Here is a 20,093-nt window from a genome sequence, read left to right as displayed (position 1 = left end):
TCATTCTTCATATTTGAGAAAGTTATTTCTTATTTATTTTAACTTTTGAATAGTGAGGGTAAAAGTCAGAGGTCCAGCCGAAAAGAGATGGCACCCTCAAATTAGGACAATTTAAGTAAGGTTGAATAACGTGGCTATTTAAAATGCGGGCAGGGTATAAGGAATCCCAAAGTATAAGGCAGTACTTCAGGTCTGTTACCACCCAACACCCAAAGGGAAACAAGGGTAGGAAGAAGAGAGACCTGTAGAGGGTACTGCTTTGCCTAGTGACCCAGTCAACTTGGGTAACTGCAGAGAGAGAGCCTGGGAATGAAGACCTGAACTTCACTTTCCTATCTCACTCTGGAGCACCCTATTGGCATAACCCAATCAGTAGCCAGAGGCAAGAGAGCCTATTGATGTAGTCCATTACCTAAATGGAGAGCAAGGTAGAGAAAGGTAGAGAGTAAGTTTCACAGGGACAAAAGGAAGAAATCTGAAACAGTGGTTGTGCACCACAGAATGAAGAATGAGAAGTATGAAAGGTAGTGCTAAATTTTTTTCAGCCAAGGCTGGGGCAGAGAGTTTGGGCCGTAAATGCTTCCTCCTAGTGAAGCACAAGTAGCTTTAGAATTGGTTGGCAGGGGGCAGAATATGGAAACATGGGAAGAGTTGCAGTTAATTCACCCAGATTGAACTCTGTCAACTGGCCAAAGATCCTTAGTCTAATGGATGCACAGGGAAAAAAGTTACCCCTGAACCTAGCAAACATTCTTTACAGCTAATAATAATGATTTTTCATGATATCATTGCTATTTGCTTGCAGGATTGTATCAGACAAACAACGTTCTCTGGCCGTGGGTGTGACCTTTGTGATTTTGAGAATATTTGGTATGGACTTTTGGCAATCTATTATTACATTGAATTGAATTGTTTCTCTTTTGATTTATACATGTGTCAACATGTATATCTAGAATTTCAAATGAATAATTATGATAAACTGACACAAAACAAGTGAATGGGGGAGCTGCTTTACAGAATTTAGGAGACAAAACTTAGTGTAAAAAAGATAATACTTGGGGCTTCCCTGGTGGCGCAGTGGTTGAGAATCCACCTGCCGATGCAGGGGACATGGGTTCATTCCCCGGTCCGGGAAGATCCCACATGCCGTGGAGCGGCTGGGCCCGTGAGCCATGGCCACTGAGCCTGCGCGTCTGGAGCCTGTGCTCCGCAACGGGAGAGGCCACAACAGTGAGAGGCCTGCGTACCGCAAAATAATAATAATACTGTAAAGCCTATCCTGTCATATAAAATATGCATTAATATTATATTCAGTTAGAAGAGAATCTTTTTGATCAGATATATTCTTCAAGCTTACACAAGTGGTTTGGTAAGCTGAAACAAAGCACATATAAGCATAGAAACTATATTTTACATTACTTGCATGTTTGAGAAGTCATTAACCTAGACTAGTGCTTTAAAAATTTCTCATTACCAAAGACACTGAATCTGATATTTTAAAAGATTTATATCCAAAGAACAAATTGGTTTTGCTGAGGGTGATGCACTGTGTACTTCAGGCTTTCTTATGCAAAAAATAGCTTTCAAATCCACATTATGACTATATTAGGAGCTCTGATTCAAGAAGTTGATTAAAATTATTGGTGGGGTAAGGAAACAAGATTGGACTGGATTGAAGACTGAAAGCCATATGATAAATGGAGTCGAGAATGTAGAAAAATTTAAGTGTGGCTCTAATGGGGATCAGAGAAATTGTTCTATAGCTAGATGAATATGCAGGGTTTAAATTAGCTTTTTTAATTGAGAAAAATTAGAGCATATTTTTATGGTCAGAAGTGATCCAGAGGATAAGGATGGGTTCTTAATGGAGGAGGGAGCATAAGAAACAGCAAGTGCACAGTTTCCTACCTCAGAAAGGAAGCCAGTGAGGCTGAGGCATTTTTGAATGGGAGAGGGTGGAATAAGGTGATGATATTTTAGATACAACTGTCTCTAGATCTTTCAGGGTTTTGCCATCAGAGAATTTAAGCAGAGGGTAGATATTATCTGATTTACATTTAAAAGATAACTCTGCTGCTGGAGGGAGAAATATTTATCAAAGATAAATGCGGAGGAAAAGAAAAAGGAGGCTTTTGCTGAAGTCTAAGTCAGAGTTATATTAAATTGGATTCTGGGAGTTGTAATGAAAAAGAGAAATCAACTTATCCAAGGTGTATTTGGAGTTAGTGTTACAGTGGTTTATCATGGATTAGAAAAAATATGGTGGGAAATAGAAAAAAATGAGTAGTAGGCCTAGGTTTTTCACTTTGAACACTTATAAACAGAGTAACAGCACTCACTGAGACTGGGAAATCTGGTGATGGTCAGTGGTCTTTGACAGGAATCAAAAAGTCATGATGCATGAGCACTCCGATAATTTCTTAAGGAAGATGGTCAATCACTAGATATGTGAGTTCTGAAAACCCAGTTCTAATGCCTTTGGAGTGGCATTTATTTATTTATTTAATTTTATTTTTATGACTGCATTCACTTTTACCTGAAAGCAATACTGTTGCTGAGGAAGTGTCTCTGTGAGTATATAGAGATTTCCCTCAGGCAGCACACAACTATTCCTTTGCATATGAGGTCTTCTGAAGCTAGGGCTGCTACAAACATGCCAAAGCATTTACATTTTCAGTTATTTTCACAATGTCTTGATACATAACAGGCATACACTGCATTTCAAAACTAAATTTTCAGTCATTGAAAATTTCACAATTTGAAATCTTAGGAGATATATTGAGTTCACAAAATCAATATTTAGTATCTCTGTTTTAAATACTTTCTCCTAAGTTTTTCATTTAGAAATTAACAAAAATGTTGAGATGTCAACTAAATAACAACATGCATATCATTCTAAGAAGATGAAAATCTGCTAGCTTTTTTTATATCTACAGGGATAGGGATTTTCGAAAACACTCAATTACATTTTCAGTTTTTAACAATCCCATTGATAAGCAACTTCTTAGATAACTGTAAATGATATGTTTACAGTGATGATGACTAAATATATAAGTTTACGTTTAGGATTAAAATCATTCTGATCCCAACCTACAGTGTTTTCATGGTGAATTTACAATCATTGTGTTTTTCATAGGGACTATACCTGGACCAGTAATTTTTAAAATAGTAGGAGAAACTTCTTGCATCCTTCGGGATACTGAGCACTGTGGAAGCATTGGAAGTTGTTGGATCTATAACAAGACAAAAATGGCCTACCTGTTGGCAGGAGTATGTAAGTGATATCTATTGAAGAATATTGAGAAGTAAAATTGTTTTTATTTATTTATTTAAAAAATTTTAACATCTTTATTGGAGTATAATTGCTTTACAATGGTGTGTTAGTTTCTGCTTTATAACAAAGTGAATCAGCTATACATATACATATATCCCCATATCTCTTCCCTCTTGCGTCTCCCTCCCTCCCACCCTCCCTATCCCACCCCTTTAGGTGGTCACAAAGCACCGAGCTGATCTCCCTGTGCTATGCGGCTGCTTCCCACTAGCTATCAGTTTTACGTTTGGTAGTGTATCTATGTACATGCCACTCTCTCGCTTTGTCCCAGCTTACCCTTCCCCCTCCCCTTGTCCTCAAGTCCATTCTCTGGTAGGTCTGCATCTTTATTCCAGTCCTGCCCCTAGGTTCTTCATGACCTTTTTTTTTTTTTTAGATTCCATATATATGTGTTAGCATACAGTGTTTGTTTTTCTCTTTCTGACTTACTTCACTCTGTATGACAGACTCTAGGTACAATTGTTTTTAAAAACTTATGGTTTAGAGTAAGTTATAGTCATAATAAACTAAGAACAAATGGATACTTTGATTATTAAAGAAGCATATATTATTATGTACAAAATATTTTAGAAACTAATTACTACAGAACTGATGTAAATATTTGAGACATTGCATTAACTACACAATTGTTTTATGTTATTGCTGAATAAAGGGTGATGATTAGCAGAATTTCAATTTGGGAAACAATTTTGTCTGTATAAATATACAACTAAGTTGCTTGACCTTATGGCCCTTTCCATTTCTGCAGTAAAAGAGATTGGATAATTTAAAAAAGAAATGTTACACCACTGAAAAGTATCAAAATACTCTTATCCCACTTAAATGTAAATTTCATATCGTCTCTTTGGTCAGTGATAAAACAGGGCCGACATATAGCAAACATTCAGTATTGTTGAATAAATAAGAGATATAGAAAATTGGGATGCTATAGTGATATGGTCAAAGTGTTGGGGAAAGTCTAGATATGCTTGTATTACTTCGGGAAATTCACTAGATCTTCTTGTGAAATGAAGATGTTGGACTACATAATTTCTGAAACCTTAATCAGCATTAACTTTCAGTGATTTTATTGTATAGATACTTCTGGTGTGCTATATATTTAAAAGTGTTTATATGTTTTGTGATTTTACTGAGTGGGTTCAGTAATTCAAAGAACCACATAATGATAGACTCTAGTATTTAACAGTAACAAATATCTGTTTGATAAACTGTATTCAGCAATGCCTTCTAAATCAGAAGTCAATTGTCCAGTGAGCTTATTAGTCAATACTGAACACTAAATAAATTTAAAAAAATTTTTAAAAGTCAAAAATGACATTTAAGAAGTCAAAATTAATTTCTCAGAGATAATTCAACAAAACTAGGCATTATTCTTAAGAAAGTCTGCTGGACCTTTTAGTTTTCATTTTAGATGTAATTGTAATATGCTTAGCTATTTTCAAACGTGGCATATAATTGAGAAAATTGATGAAGTATTAGAAATCCTACTAGAGAGCTACTAAAAGGGATAATGATAATACAGAACATAGAGAATTACAGTCAGAAAGGGCAAATACAGGAAACTGAAATAGGAATATGCATTTGCAGCAATTTAGTGTAAACCAGTATTTAAATTTTATTCCATGAGTCATTTGAATCAGAATCACTTGGAGTGCTTGCTAAAATATAAGTTCTGAGGTCTTTATTTAGAATACCAAGAATTAGTGGTAGGAATGTATATTTTTAATAAAGCACCTCAGGTGATTTTTATAACAGTAAACTTTGAAGACAGCTATGTGAGAGATCCTGGAGCTGCACTGTCCAATATGGTAGACATTACCCACACATAGCTATTTAAATTTAATTTAATGCAATTAAACATTCAGTCCTTCAGTATCAACAGCCAAATTTCACTTGCTTAATGGTCACATTTGACTGTTCTATGGGACAGTGCAGATGTAGAACACTGCCATTGTCACAGAAAGTTCTATGCATACCACTACTCTAGAGCAAGGCTTATTCAAGAGGGATGCATGAGCCCTAGGAGCCCACATTAAACTTCAGTATATTTTTGGAATCCTAAAATTCTGTTTGTACAATTGTATGTTTTCTATAAAGGAAGGCTGTGGCATTCATCAGATTCTCAAAAGTTTTATCAACTCAAAAAAGTTAATAAAAAATTTATCAGTCTATCAATCACCTGTGGAACCAGCACTCAAAAGAAGCTATAGAAATTTCTCCTATGCCCCTGGCTAGTCAATTTCCCTCCCCCACAGATAAACCCCTTTCATATTTCTATTAAAATATGTTGGTTTTGCCTGTTCTATAAATTATACAAATGGAATATAATACATGCTGGTGGGATTTTTCACCTGTCTTGCTTAATGTTATGCTTTTGGGAGATTCATCCATGCTATTCTATAGCAGTAGTTTGTGCTTTTTAAAAATTTCTGAGTATTGTTTCACTTTATGAATATGTTATAGCTTATTCATGCTCTTATTAATGGACATTTGGGTTGTTTGCAGTGTTCAGCTGTTATAAATAAATGTTTGAAGTATTGTATCATTACAAATAACTCAATAATGTTTCCTATTTTATCTTTGAAACCACTGTAATTGATAGTGTCAGATAACTGATATTGTTGCTGTAAAATATTTTTTACTTTAATGACCAGGGTTATTTTCATCCAAAGTTCAAGTACTTTTATATAATTCCTGTAATATATTAACTTTCCGAAACTTGAAAAATGAAAATGAATTTAAAAACTTACATAGTCAATTAATTTTTCTAAAATATTTCTGTTGGCATTTGGAAAATGATGAATATTTCAAGGAGTAAAGCTGTATGAAGTGGTTTAAAAAGGTTCCAGTTTCTGCTGATAATTAAGTTCTGAAAGTAGAAATATATTTTTATGTTTTAGAATTAATACATTCTGTGAAATAGTAACACACTTTGCATTTGTCTTGGGCTATTTGTTTAAGAAGTCTAAAAGGTTTTATAAGCATATTTTAAAAATTTCCTTTAAGTAACTTGACATGTTTATGACATTAATTGCATTCTACAATTGGAAAATTGGTACATTTATAGATGAAATATACTTACCTTTTCTTTGGTAAATGGCTGTTTCCACAAACATTTTTGCTCTAAATAAATTGACACATCTGATGGCTGTATTTTTTTCGAATTCAGGTTTTATTTGCAAAGTAGTTACTATCTTCTTCACTGCTATTGCATTTGGCCTATATAAATATTTACCACAGGAAAACAGTGACATCCTGCCTACAGTTGTGAAGAATCTAAAAGTTAAAAAAAAGGAAAGAACTGGATCATCATTATGTAAGAATTACACATTGTCAATCTATCAATGGGATATTATGAAATATTAATAAAATTTAAAATGATTTAGTGCAACTACATGTTTAATAATTGAATGTGATTCATGTGATCTTATAAGCTTTATTATATTTTGAGTATAAATATAATAATATAGTCTCTGTGTTTTGCACTTTTAAAAGATATTATAAGATACATATTTAATACTTTCAATAGAAAGGTAATACTTTGAAAGAAAAGCATGAAGTGGAAATGGGAAAATACACATAAATTAATTCTGACTGCAATGATATCGTATATATTAGTTATTGGTCTTTGGTTGTGTAGGCTTACTTAGGTTTCATATAGTTTATTCTTATTACTTTTCATTTGGGCTGTGGATATTTATTTCTCAATAATTTTTCAAAGTAATATTAGATGTGCCAGTCTAGTTCATATAATAAAAATTTATATGAAGGTCATATTTATTCTCCAAAAGGAGACATTTTAAAATTAACATTTATCTCTGTTAATGGAGAGGTTTCCTCAGAAAATTTTTCTGGTCAGTTGGCCAGTTTGCAATACATATTTTCATGCTTCTTTAATTTTAGTAGACATAAAATTCAATTTGATCATATACCTCTCTATTTTTACCTTGACTTGAATTTTATTGATAAAGACTACTGGTACCTAAGTTGATATCCATTTTTGTGTTTTAATATCTAATTTTATGATTAATCATAATTATTTCACTTAAATGTTCAAATTCGAATGCAGAAAATGTGTCAACCATTTGTGGAATTTTTCTTAAGCTTAAATGTGTTTCTATAGAAAAATTTTGACATAATTATTTCATACATGATTCTACATCTATCCAAATTATATAGCAATTTTCCAAATATTGAAATAAAGATCAAATTGTTCTGAAACAAAAACTTCTCTGCAGTGTTTCTTTTGTTCTCTTGGGAGAATGAATAACTGACAAAATTTCTTCTTTGTTATTCACATTAGTCAATGACCCTATGTGTAAGGACAGACATTGCCCTATTCATCTTGGCTGGTAGAGGGAAGTGTGAAGCAGGGAGTATTCATATCTTACTATATGTTTTTCTTACCTAACTTTAACATGCATTTATGAAAATCTATAAACCAGTCTTTATGTGAAACTCTACTTGACAGTTTGACTCTTCTCTGTTTGAACCAGCAGGATGGCAGAATATCTGAGGATCAGAGTGTGAAAACAGAATCTTTAAAGATTCTACAAGATCTGTTGCTGTGTCCTACTTTCAGAAAAGGGAAATCACATGTGACGTTTACCGAAGTATTAGAAATGTATCTGTGGTGATTTGTATTTTCATAATAAAATACATTCTTATAAAGCATTTCTCATATGTTTTCAATGTATGTAGGATTTTAAACATCAATGTACAATATAGGTTTATCTAGAATTAAAGATTAATAATTTTAGGTTATTTATATTCTTTCTTAATATTCTATTGTCTAAAAATATTATTTGAAAGTTTATGCAACTAGGAAATAAGGTAAAACAATAATATTTAGATCCAATTTGAAGGTGCTTATAATATATTTCTGTGTATATGTAAATATCTACATAAGTTTTTTTGGTTTTCTTGGAAAACAAACCAGCAAAGGTATAATAAAGATTAATAATTTGGAGAGTAGTGTTAAGACTTAAATTTGCGTATAACTTTCTGCTACAATAGACCATGTGTTTCTATGTCACAAACTATTATAGTTCATAGAGGATTGATAAATAGAGAAAATACAACCCAAAGTCACTGGTTAACACCAATTTAGCAGCTTTTGAAACAATCAGCGGAAGCTTTCTCACTACTAATGAGAAGACCTTAAGAAGAAGTCTTAAAAAAAAAAACAGCTAAAAATCCTATTGAAATACCTTCCTTTGGAGTCAGCTTTGAATGTTTTAATGCTAACAAGGATCATTACGCTTTCTACGTTAATGTATCTAGTGAAGCTGCAAGTGCAGATGAAGAAGCTGCAAAGACACTTCTAAGTATCAGATTTTAAATTTTTGATGAAACTGTTCTCTATTGAGAATTCATGCCCTCAAGGAGGTACATCTCAAAGGAGGGAGGTGAGCCCCCCAGCATTTAAACCTACAAAGGACTGAGTGACTGTGATGCTGGGTGAAAATGCTATGGAGCTTTAGTTGTGCTAAGATTTATTAAGATGTTTTTGTTTTCTTCGGATATATACCAAGAAGTGGAATTACTGGATTATATGGTAGTTCTATTTTTAGTTTTTTTTGAGAAACCTCCATACTGTTTTCCCAGGGGCTGCTCCAATTTACATTCCCACCAGCAGTGTATTAGAGTTCCCATTTATCCACATCCTCACCAACACTTGTTATTTGTAGACTTTTTGATGATAGCCATTCTGACAGGTGTGAGGTGATAGTTCATTGTGGTTTTGATTTGCATTTCTCTGGTGATTGTGATATTGAGTATCTTTTCATGTGCCTGTTGGCCATCTGTATGTCTTCTGTAGAAAAAATGTATATTCAGGTCTTCTGCCCATTTTTTAATCAGATTGTTTGGTTTTTTGATATTGAGTTGTATGAACTGATTATATATTTTGGATATTAACCCCTTATTGGCCATATCATTTGCAAATATTTTCTCCCATTCAGTAAGTTGTCAGGGGTTTTCTTTGCTGTGTAAAACCTTTTATGTTTAATTAGGTCTGAATAGCTTATCTTTTTCATTTTTTATTTTGGCTACATTGGGTCTTCTTTGCTGCGTGGGCTTTCTCTAGTTGCGGCGAGCGGGGGCTGCTCTTCATTGTGGTGCACGGGCTTCTCATTGCGGTGGCTTCTCTTGTTGCAGAACATAGGCTCTAGGCATGCAGGCTTCAGTAGTTGCTGCACGAAGGCCCTAGAGTGTGCGGGCTTCAGTACTTGCGGCGCATGGGCTTAGTTGCTCCACGGCATGTGGGATCTTCCCGGACCAGGGATAGAACCCGTGTCCCCTGCATTAGCAGGTGGATTCTTAACCACAGCGCCACCAGGGAAGTCCGAATAGCTTATTGTTTACTTTTGTTTATTTTGCCACAGGAGACAGATCCAAAAAAATATTGCTACGATTTATGTCAAAGAGTGTTCTGCCTGTTTTCTTCTAGGAGTTTTAAGATTTTAAGGCTCACTTTTAGGTCTTTAACCCATTTGAATTTACTTTTGTATGTGGTGTGATAAAATGTTCTAATTTCATTGTTTTATGTGTAGCTGTCAGGTTTTCCCAGCACCATCTATTGAAGAGACTATCTTTTATCCATTGTATATACGTGCCTCCTTTGTCATAGATTAATTGATCATAAGTGTTTGGGTTTATTTCTGGGCTCTGTATTCTGTTCCATTGTTCTGTGTGTCTGTTTTGTACCAGTACCATGGAGTTTTGGCTACTGTATCTCTGTGGTTTAGCCTGAAGTCAGGGAGCATGATACCTCCAGCTTCGTTATTTTTTTTCAAAATTGTTTTGGCTATTCTGGATCTGTCGTGGTTCCACATAAATTTTAGGATAATTTGTTCTAGTTCTGTGAAAAATGTGATGAATATTTTGTTAGGGATTGCATTAAATTTGTAGATTGCTTTGGGTAGTATGGGCATTTTAACAATATTAATTCTCCCAATCCAGGAACACAGGATATTTTTCTATTTCTTTGTATTAACTTCAATTTACCTTATCAGTGTTTTATTGTTTTCAGAGTATGGGTCTTCCACCTCTTTGGTTAAGTTTATTCCTAAGCATTTTAGTCTTTTTGATGCCATTTTAAGTGGGATTGTTTTCTTGCTTTCTCTTTCTGATAGTTCATAATTAGTGTATAGAAAAGCAAAAGATTTCTGTATATTAATCTTGTATCCTGCAACTTTACTGAATGCATTTATTAGTTCTAATAGTTTCTTCGTGCAGACTTTAGGGTTTTCTATATATAACATCTTGTCATATGCAAATAGTGACAGTTTTACTTCTTCCCTTCCAATTTGGATGCCTTTTATTTCTTTTTCTTGTCTGATTGCTGTGACTAGGACTTCCAGTATGATGTTAAATAGAGGTGGTGAGAATGAGCTTCCTTGTCTTATTCCTGATTTTAGAGGAAAACTTCCTGCTTTTCTTCTTTTCTCCAGTAAGTCTGATGTTAGCAGTGGGTTTGTCATAAATGGCCTTTAAAATGTTGAGATATATTCCCTCTATACCAACTTTTATGAGAGTTTATATCATGAATGGATGTTGAATTTTGTCAAATGCTTATCTTGTGTCTATTGATATGATCATGTGATTTCATCCTTTATTTAATTTTGATTTGCAGATATTGAACTATCCTAGCCTTCCTGGAATGAATCACACTTGATCATGGTGTATTATCTTGTTTATATATTGTTGAATCCAATTTGCTAATATTTTGTTGAGGATTTTTGCATCTATATTCATCAGAGATATTGGCCTTTAATTTTCTTCTTCTTCTTCTTCTTTTTTTCCAGTATCTTTGTCTGGTTTTGGTATCAGGGTAATGATGGCCTTGTAGAATGAATTTGAGAGTATTCCCTCCTCTTCAGTTTTTTGGAATAGTTTGAGAAGGATGGATATTAGCTCTTCTTTATATGTCTGGTAGAATGTCCCTGTAAAGCCATCCAGTCCTGGACTATTGCTTACTGGGAGTTTTTTTAATTAAAAATTCAATTTCACTACTTATGTTTGGTCAGTTCAGGTTGTCTATTTCTTCATGATTTGGTCTTGGAAGTTTGTATATTTCTAGAAATGTTTCCATGTCTTCTAGGTTGTCCAATGTATTTGCATATAACTTCTAGTAGTATTCTCTTGTGATTTTTTGAATCTTTGTGATATTGGTTGTTCATTCTCTTCCTTCACGTCTTATTTTGTTTATTTGGACCCACTTTCTTTTTTTCTTAATGAACCTAGCTAAAATACTATCCATTTTGTTTATCTTTTCAAAAAACTGGCTCTTGGTTTCACTGATCTTTTCTACTGTTTATTCTCAATTTTACTTATGTTCTTTCTGATCTTTATTAAGTCCTTCTTTCTGCTGACTTTGGGCTTTGTTTGCTCTTTTTTTTATAATTCCTTTAGATAATAGGTTAGGTTATTTATTTGAAATTTTTCTTGTTTCTTGAGGTAGGACTGTATTGCTATAAACTTCCCTCTTAGAACTGCTTTTGCTGTATACCATAGATTTTGGAAAGCTGTGTTTCCATTTTTATTTTTCTCAAAGTATTTTCTAATTTCCTCTTTGATTTCTTCATCGACCTATTCCTTTTTAGTAGCATGCTCTTTAGCCTCCACATGTTTATGTTTTCCATTTTTCTTCCTGTAACTTATTTCTAGTTTCATACCATTGTGGTTGGAAAAAATGCTTGATATATTTCTGTTCTCTTAAATTTGTTGAGACTTGTTTTGTAGCCTAGCAAGTAATCTATCTTAGGATAGACTAAGCTAAGAGAATTCAGCACCACCAAACCAGCTCTATAACAAATGCTAAAGGAACTTCTCTAAGTGGGAAACACAAGAGAAGAAAAGGACCTACAAAAACAAACTAAAACCCAAAATCTACCACTCTGATGGGGAATGTTGATAACAGAGGAGCCTCTGCATGTGTAGGACAGAGGACAGAGTTTATATGGGAAATCTCTCTGCATCCTCTTATTTATTTATTTACTTATTTTGCTATAAACCTAAAACACAGCTCTAAAAAATAAAGTCTATTATTAAAAAAAAAAACTTACTCTTGTCCCATCAGACTTTTTTTCCAGATAATTACCCATTTTTCCTTCTTTTCCTTCTGATATAACTCTCATAGCATTTAACTAAAGACACTTTTCTGCTTATTTCATGCTAGGTGTAGCTAGTTATCCCTTTATGTGTATGATTTTATCACTCCAAATAAATGTTACGCTCCTTGAGGGAAGGGATTTTTCTTCATTCTTCGGAATATTCTCTCTTCTGAATACATGCATACTTTGCTCTGTATATGGCTGAAAATAAAATATAAGAACAAGTTCATTTTGTAGAAAATGTTCAAAATGTATTTTTCCTTTCACTTTGCATCCAATATTCTATAATTTTTCTTTCATTCAGCAATACTGACATTATTATTCTATTTTTGATTAATGTACTTAAAACTTTTTGTTCTAAAAGCATTGGAAGCAACAGGGAGCGTTTATTTTAAGGAGAAATAAATTATAAGACTACCTAGGAAAACAGGATTCACTTGCTTCAGAAAGTGATACTGAAATGCATATGGCGATGTATTACTGAATTCATTTTTCTTCTTGTCTCTAAGACTAAAAGGAAAATATGTTGTGTTACTTTGTTCCTATGAATTGATGAAAGGAAGTTTTAACAGTTTTTTAAATGTAAATTGTTTTTTTTTCTTTTGACCGCACCACCTGGCACACAGGATTCTAGTTCCCCGACCAGGGATGGAACTCATGCCCTCTGCAGTGGAAGCTCGGAGTCTTAACCACTGGACTGCCAGGGAAGTGCCTTAAATGTAATTTTTATATAAAAGTCATTGCTTAACATAATAAGCAGTATGCCAAAGCTGCACATATGTTTCTCATATCCTACTTTGATAGGCAGAATGACAGCCCCTCAAAAATGTCCATGTCTTGTCTCTGGGGCCTGTCAGTATGTTAGAGTATGTGGCAAAGGAGAAGGTTGCAGATGGAATTAAAGTTCTAATCAGCTGATCTTAAAATAGATTATCCTGGATTATCCAGGTTAAATGTAATCATGAGAACTCTGAAATGTGGAAGAGGGAAGCAAAAGAGTCAGTGTCAGAATGGTGTGATGTGAGAAAAATACAACTGTCTACTTCTTGTTTCGAAGATAGAAGAAGGAAGGGGACCATGAGCCAAGGAATGCCAGCACTTTGATTGTAGTCCAGTGAGACCCATTTGGATTTCTGACCTTCAAAGACTAAGGTAATACATTTTCGTTGTTTTAAGTCACTAGTTTGTGGTAATTTGTTAAAACACCTATAGCAAATAAGTGTATCTATCATACTTGTCCTCATAAACGTATAGGAATGATACTGTCACAGAGATAATATTCATCAAATATTCTATTCCCTACCCTCACTTACATTTTCCAGTCCCCTTAAAGTTAGATGTTAGTTGTTCTGGCCAGTGAAATGTAAGCAGAAGTGAAATGGGTCACTTTCAGATCAGATTCTTTTCTACTGCCATGTCCATATGGTTTAGATGGTACAACTACAAGATGGCACCTCCTCAGTCAAACTGGGCCCCTGAGAGCCTATGTAAAGCACAGAAAACACTCTCAAATCCTCTTTGAACATGTAGTGGAGCTAGAAATAAATTTTTTTTATTACTTTAAGCCACCACAGTTGGAGTGGTAATTTGTTACTGCTGTTTGACATAGTTTATCCTAAAAAAAAAAATACAGATACTAAATATAACTTAGTAAAAATATTTCTGTCAGGAACTAAGTTTCTCTAATTTCTAGAGTTCTGGCTTAAAGATAGAACTTGCAGAATTTAGAAGACTTCATGGCTAACATTGCCCTTAGACTGTAACATCTCATCTATACTTTTAGCACACAAGATTTCCAATTCTAAGTTGTGCTCTCTGGCCAGTGACTGGAATGAAGACTGTGTGTCTTATTGAAGAGAGTCATATGTTCTTTACGGATTATGGTCAATAGCAGAGAAAGATGCAGTTATACAAATTAAAGAAGTTGTTTTATTTTTGCTCAGAGGTAATCCGTAATCCCACTTCCTCATGGAGGTGCCTGGGACAAGAGTCTACAGTAATGCCTGGAGAGGAGCCAGTATTTTTCTCAAAGAATTTTGAGCCTCTCATATGACTGAATAATACTTCTGTGGCAGTGAAGAGTTACCTGAGAACTAAAAGTTATGGTTTTACTTTAGCCGAGAGATTTTTAAAGGCAAGTTGTTGCTATTTGACCTAGTTAATTACAGAAGAACTTTAGTGTAAATCTGTTTTATAAATGAACCAAAGATGTCCCCTAGGTTGTTTATTTCGTCACAGCAGACTGTCCTGTTAGCTCAAAAGGTCATTGGTGCCAAAGTAAAATTTTTACACTTTGTTTTCAACATAGCCCAAATAAACAGAACTTAGTCATTTTGAGTCTGATTGCTTTGCATATCTTGTGAAGCTATGCCCAACATCTGCTGGCCATGGATAAAATAAACCCTATAGCTACAAAAGCAGAGCTGCTGCCGCCCTTTGGAACTCTCTGAACCAGATTCCCTACTGGTCTCCTGAATGACATCCCCTAGACATGTAAGCCCCCTCTCCCCTGGGAGTTCACTTGTCCCTCCATCCCCTTCTAGATAGTGCTTTAGGCTCCAAATACTATCATGCCATGAGGGACTTCCCCCACATGCAAACCTGTCAAAGTGTTGCTGAAATAATGCTCATATGTACAACAGCCACCTCATGGTCATATCTTTTCCCTTGTTCAGCCTTGAAATCCCTCAAACTCACTGCAGAATCTTACAGAATGTCTGATTTTGTCTGTCATTGCTGGGCTCACTAAATGTCAATTGCCAAAAGTACCTCCAAGTAGCTGTGAGAATTCACTAGTTAAATGGGATTACTTAATATTATCCATTTGTATTATGGTGAGTAATCACTCTCAAAAACTCATTGTTTTACTTTGACATTGCTAGATGTTAAAACCTATTTTTTTCTTAAATTTATTTGGCAATAAGCTCAGATGCTTTTTAAAACTTTATTTTGTTTTAGACCAATTTCATTAACAGAAATATAACTGCTACTGCAAGGGACCTTGTGAGCACATTATAATGCAGTGATTAAGATCATAGTCTTTGTCTCTGATAGAGCAGGGTTTGAATTCCAGTTTTGTCGCTTAATTATATAAATTTGGGCAAGTTACCTAACTTCTTTAAGCAACTTTTCTCTTTGCAAAAACAGGAATAATAATTGTATAGAACCATGGGTCTTAGTTATCTATTACTGTGTAATAAATTAATCTAAAATTTAATGGCTTAAAACATTTATCATCCAGTTTCTGTGGGTCAGGAATCTGGGTGCAGTTCACCTGGGATCTGTGGCTCAGGGTTTCCCAGGGCTGGAGTCAATGTGTCAGCTGTGGCTGCAGTCATCTCAAGTCTTACATCGAGAAGAACTTTCTTCCAAGTTCAATCATATGATAATCATACTGTTGTTGGCAGGATTCAGCTTCTCAAGGTATGTTGGACCAAGGGCCTCAGTGACTCCACCAGCTTTTGACCAGAAGTTTTTTGGCATGTGGGCCTCTCCGTGTGGCTCATATCATGAAACTCACTTCATCAGAGCAGCAAGGAGGAAGAGCCCAAGAGCAAGTGCAAGCCAGATGGAAGTTGCAGTGGTCTATAGCGTAGTCTCGGAATTGACAGCTCATCACTTAAAAAAAAAACAACTAAACTACAACTTTATTCAGATTTCAACAATTTTTCCACTCAGGATCCTATTCAGGGTTGTCATGTCTCCTTAATCTCTTTGATCTGTAATCATTCCTCAGTATTTCCTTGTGTTTCATGATCTTGACAATTTTTTGGAAGAACTTCTAATTATTTTGTTATTTTGTAGGACTGCCCCTCAATTTGGATTTGTTGGTATTTTCTCATGATTTTGTTGAGGTTTTACATTATTAGAAGGATAACACAAAAGTGATTTTCCCTTTCCATTGTATCATATCATGGGTACATGATGTCAGTATATATTGGCAGTGTTATTAACTTTGATAAATTGGTCAAGGTTGTATGCATCAGGCTTCACTTCAATGAAGTTACTATTTTTTTTTTTATCAACCCAGAACCACTACGAAAGGAGATGATATAATGGCATAAGTATCAGGAGGTAAGGTTCATTGGGAGTCATTTCAGAAGTTGCTCATCGTACTATGAAAGGTAAGGTAAGTAAATGTCCATCAACAGATGAATGAATAAAGAAGATGTGGTGTATATATATACACAATGGAATATTACTCAGCCATTAAGAATGAAATAATGCCATTTACAGCAACATGGATGGACCTGGAGATTATCATACTAAGTGAAGTAAGTCAGACAGAGAAAGACAAATATATGATATTGCTTATATGTGAAATCTAAATTAAAAAATGATACAAATGAACTTATTTACAAAACAGAAACACTCACAGACTTAGAGAACAAACTTATGGTTACCAGGGGGAAAGGGCATGGGGAGGGGAGGGATAAATTGGAAGTTTGGTATTGATAAGTACACACTACTATATTCAAAATAGATCACCAACAAGGACCTACTATATAGCACAAGGAACTTGGCTCAATATTCTATAATAACTTAAATGGGAAAAGAATTTGAAAAAGAATTGATACTTTTAGGGGTATAACTGAATCACTTTGCTGTATACCTGTAATTAACACATCATTGTTTATCAAGTATACTCCAATATAAAATAAAACTTAAAAAATAATAGTAATAATAAAAAAGGTAAGGTAAGGATACAGTTGTAAGTAAGGTAAGGATATTGTAGGTAAGGTAAGGATACAATAATGCACCTAAAGGACTTAGCATGTTACTGTATAAATGGTAGCTATCATAATGATAATTATGATAATTATTTTGTGGCTCTCTTTCAAATTGATTCATTTGACAAATGTTTATTGAATGCTTATAATGTTAGAAATGGAAATACAAAACTATTTGGTTTAGGGGAGAAATAATAATAAACAGGTAAAGAAAATATTTGTGAATTTTTTAAAAATAAATTTATTTATTTATTTATGGCTGAGTTGGGTCTTTGTTGCTGCGTGCAGGCTTTCTCTAGTTGCGGTGAGCGGGGGCTACTCTTCATTGCGGTGCGCAGGCTTCTCATTGCGGTGGCTTGTCTTGATGCGGAGCACGGGCTCTAGGCACACAGGCTTCAGTAGTTGTGGCACGAGGGCTCAGTAGTTGTGGCTTGCAGACTCTAGAGTGCAGCCTCAGTACTTGTGGAGCGTGGGCTTAGTTGCTCCGCAGCATGTGGGATCTTCCCGGACCAGGGCTCAACCCTGTGTCCCCTGCATTGGCAGGCAGATTCTTAACCACTGCGCCACCAGGGAAGCCCAATACTTGTGAATTTTGATGAATGATATAAGGAAAGCTATCAGGACAAGGTGATTGTGTGTGTGTGTGTGTGTGTGTGTGTGATGATTGTTTCAATCAAGATAGAGAAAGCCTACTTGATATGATACTTATGCTGAGATTGAATGTTGAGAAAATATCAGCTTTACAAGATCCTGAAAAGTAATATTGTAGGCAGAGAGATTAGCAAGTTCAAGGACAGTGAGGCAGAGAAGAGTTTGTCATGTGAAGGAAATAGGAGAACTTTATGACTAAAGTATACTGAGCAAGGGGTAAAGTGTTATAATGTTGGTGAGGTAAACAGGGGCTAAATTATATAGGACCTTGTAGGCTGTGGGAAAGATGTTATTTTATTCTAAGTATGATGGAAAGGATTGTAGTGTTTTATGAAAGGTAATGATAAAATCTTATTTTTAAGCTTTTATTCTAAATTTATATTTCTACAGATTATAGAAAACTTGCAGGAGTAGTGTACGGAAGTTCTGTATATGTGTGGTGAAAATTATAACAATGCCAGCTCTCTCTGATTGAATCTATTGTCTTCAAAACTTCTAAAATGGTATACTGGCCTTTACTTTTCTAGTATTCAAAGAAGACAACATTTCTGTACCTACTATATAAGGACAAGGAATCATTATAATTAGGTTATTTTCTCTTTAAATATTCAGATAATAAGTACAAAAATGTTTGGAGACTATTGAAATTATCTCTAGTGTTTAAGTTTGGGACAGTCATAAAATGGCATGTACTGACTGGTAGGAAACTATTTTTCAGATCAGTCTGGTGTCATTGCAAATATCCCGTGGGCAATTTTATTTTACTGTTTGAATTTCACCTTAGGATTTTTGCCTTTACTCTTGACATTTTTTTTTTTTTTGGCAAGGAAATATAATATAGGTACAAGTTTCTGAACCATGGACATTTTAAAGGAATGTGTAACTGATCCAAAACTTTGACACCAACAATGATGCTTGAATATTATGGCACATACATGGTAGTACCTAATTAACACTTGTGCCTACAGTATCTCCATGCTCATAGCATGCCATTCTTACTGATTTTTTATACTTGCTTTAGAAAGTGTTGCATGGCATTCATTCAATATACCTTTTATATTCAGGTTCATTATTTGGGAAAGTATTTGTTGGTGTACAATTATATGTGCTTTACTGTTTTATGACTCATCCCACTCCATGGATGACCTCAAAATTATGTAGTATTTCATCTGGCTTCTTTCTTGTTTTCCTCCCACCCACATCTCACAACTGAATCTTTCTTTGCTAACATGTACTTTGAATGCCTTTGACACAAATAGAAAACAAGAGTCGTGGTAAACAGCACACCAGAAGTCCAAGAAATCTATTGTCTATTCAGTCAAGGAGTGCTAAGAAAGGAAGGTGGTCACAACCAACAAACATCTTAGCTGGTGAGCTCATGAATGGTTCTAGTTAGAATAGAACACAGTCCATTTATTTGCCTGGCCAAGGCCTGGAAGTAAACATAAGATTGCTAGGTATGGGAACAGGATAAGGGGAAGAAATAAAAGTGGTTTAGTAGAAAGACGACAGAATTCTAAGTATGGTTATGACACTAAATAGATGTTAGATGAAACAAATTTTAATTAAGTTTATATTCTTATCAGTATTTTATGAAATTACTGGATTACTGAGTTTTAGCATAATTCAATTTCAGTTTTGGAAAGGGGTTCAGTGGTTGGCTAATCCAAATCTGTAGTATAAATGCCTCCCACAATACCCCTAATAACTGACCAGCTAGCTCCTTCAATGAAAAAGAATTCAGTACCTACTGAAGCAATCTATCCCATTTTGTATAGCTCTAATTCAATGGGTCTTAAACTTTTTTGTCTCAGGACCCATTTATACTGTTAGAACTAACTAAACATCACAAAGAGCTTTTTGTTTATATGGGGTATATCTATTGATAGTGATATTAAGAATTAAAATGAGGCATTTAAATAATTAGTTAATTTAAAATAGCAACAATAAGCCCATTAGATATTAGCATAAATGTTTTAAAATTTTAATAATTTTGAGCTAGGCACAGAAAAACTGCTACTACATGATCTCACTTATATGTGGAATTTTTACAAAAGTTTAATTCATGGGCTTCCCACGTGGCGCAGTGGTTGAGAGTCCGCCTGCCGATGTAGGGGACACGGGTTCGTGCCCGGGTCCGGGAAGATCCTACATGCCGCGGAGCGGCTGGGCCCATGAGCAGTGGCCGCTGAGCCTGCGCGTCCGGAGCCTGTGCTCCGCAATGGGAGAGGCCACAACAGTGAGAGGCCCGCGTACTGCAAA

At 34.8% G+C, this 20,093-nt stretch overlaps 1 protein-coding gene across 1 annotated transcript in view; it reads left to right on the top strand.

Annotated features, from left to right (window-relative positions):
* The window catches only part of SLCO6A1 (solute carrier organic anion transporter family member 6A1), a 136,537-nt gene that overhangs the window by 98,445 nt on the left and 17,999 nt on the right, over positions 1-20,093 (top strand). The window contains exons 12-14 of the mRNA XM_007455385.1: positions 806-870; positions 3,137-3,274; positions 6,504-6,650. Coding sequence (XP_007455447.1) covers positions 806-870; positions 3,137-3,274; positions 6,504-6,650 — 350 coding nt within the window. The remainder of the gene's footprint in view (positions 1-805; positions 871-3,136; positions 3,275-6,503; positions 6,651-20,093) is intronic.

The sequence above is a fragment of the Lipotes vexillifer genome, unplaced genomic scaffold (assembly GCF_000442215.2).
Source record: "Lipotes vexillifer unplaced genomic scaffold, Lipotes_vexillifer_v1.1 scaffold499, whole genome shotgun sequence".
Lineage (NCBI taxonomy): Eukaryota > Metazoa > Chordata > Mammalia > Artiodactyla > Lipotidae > Lipotes > Lipotes vexillifer.
This window is presented reverse-complemented; position numbering and strand designations above follow the sequence as displayed.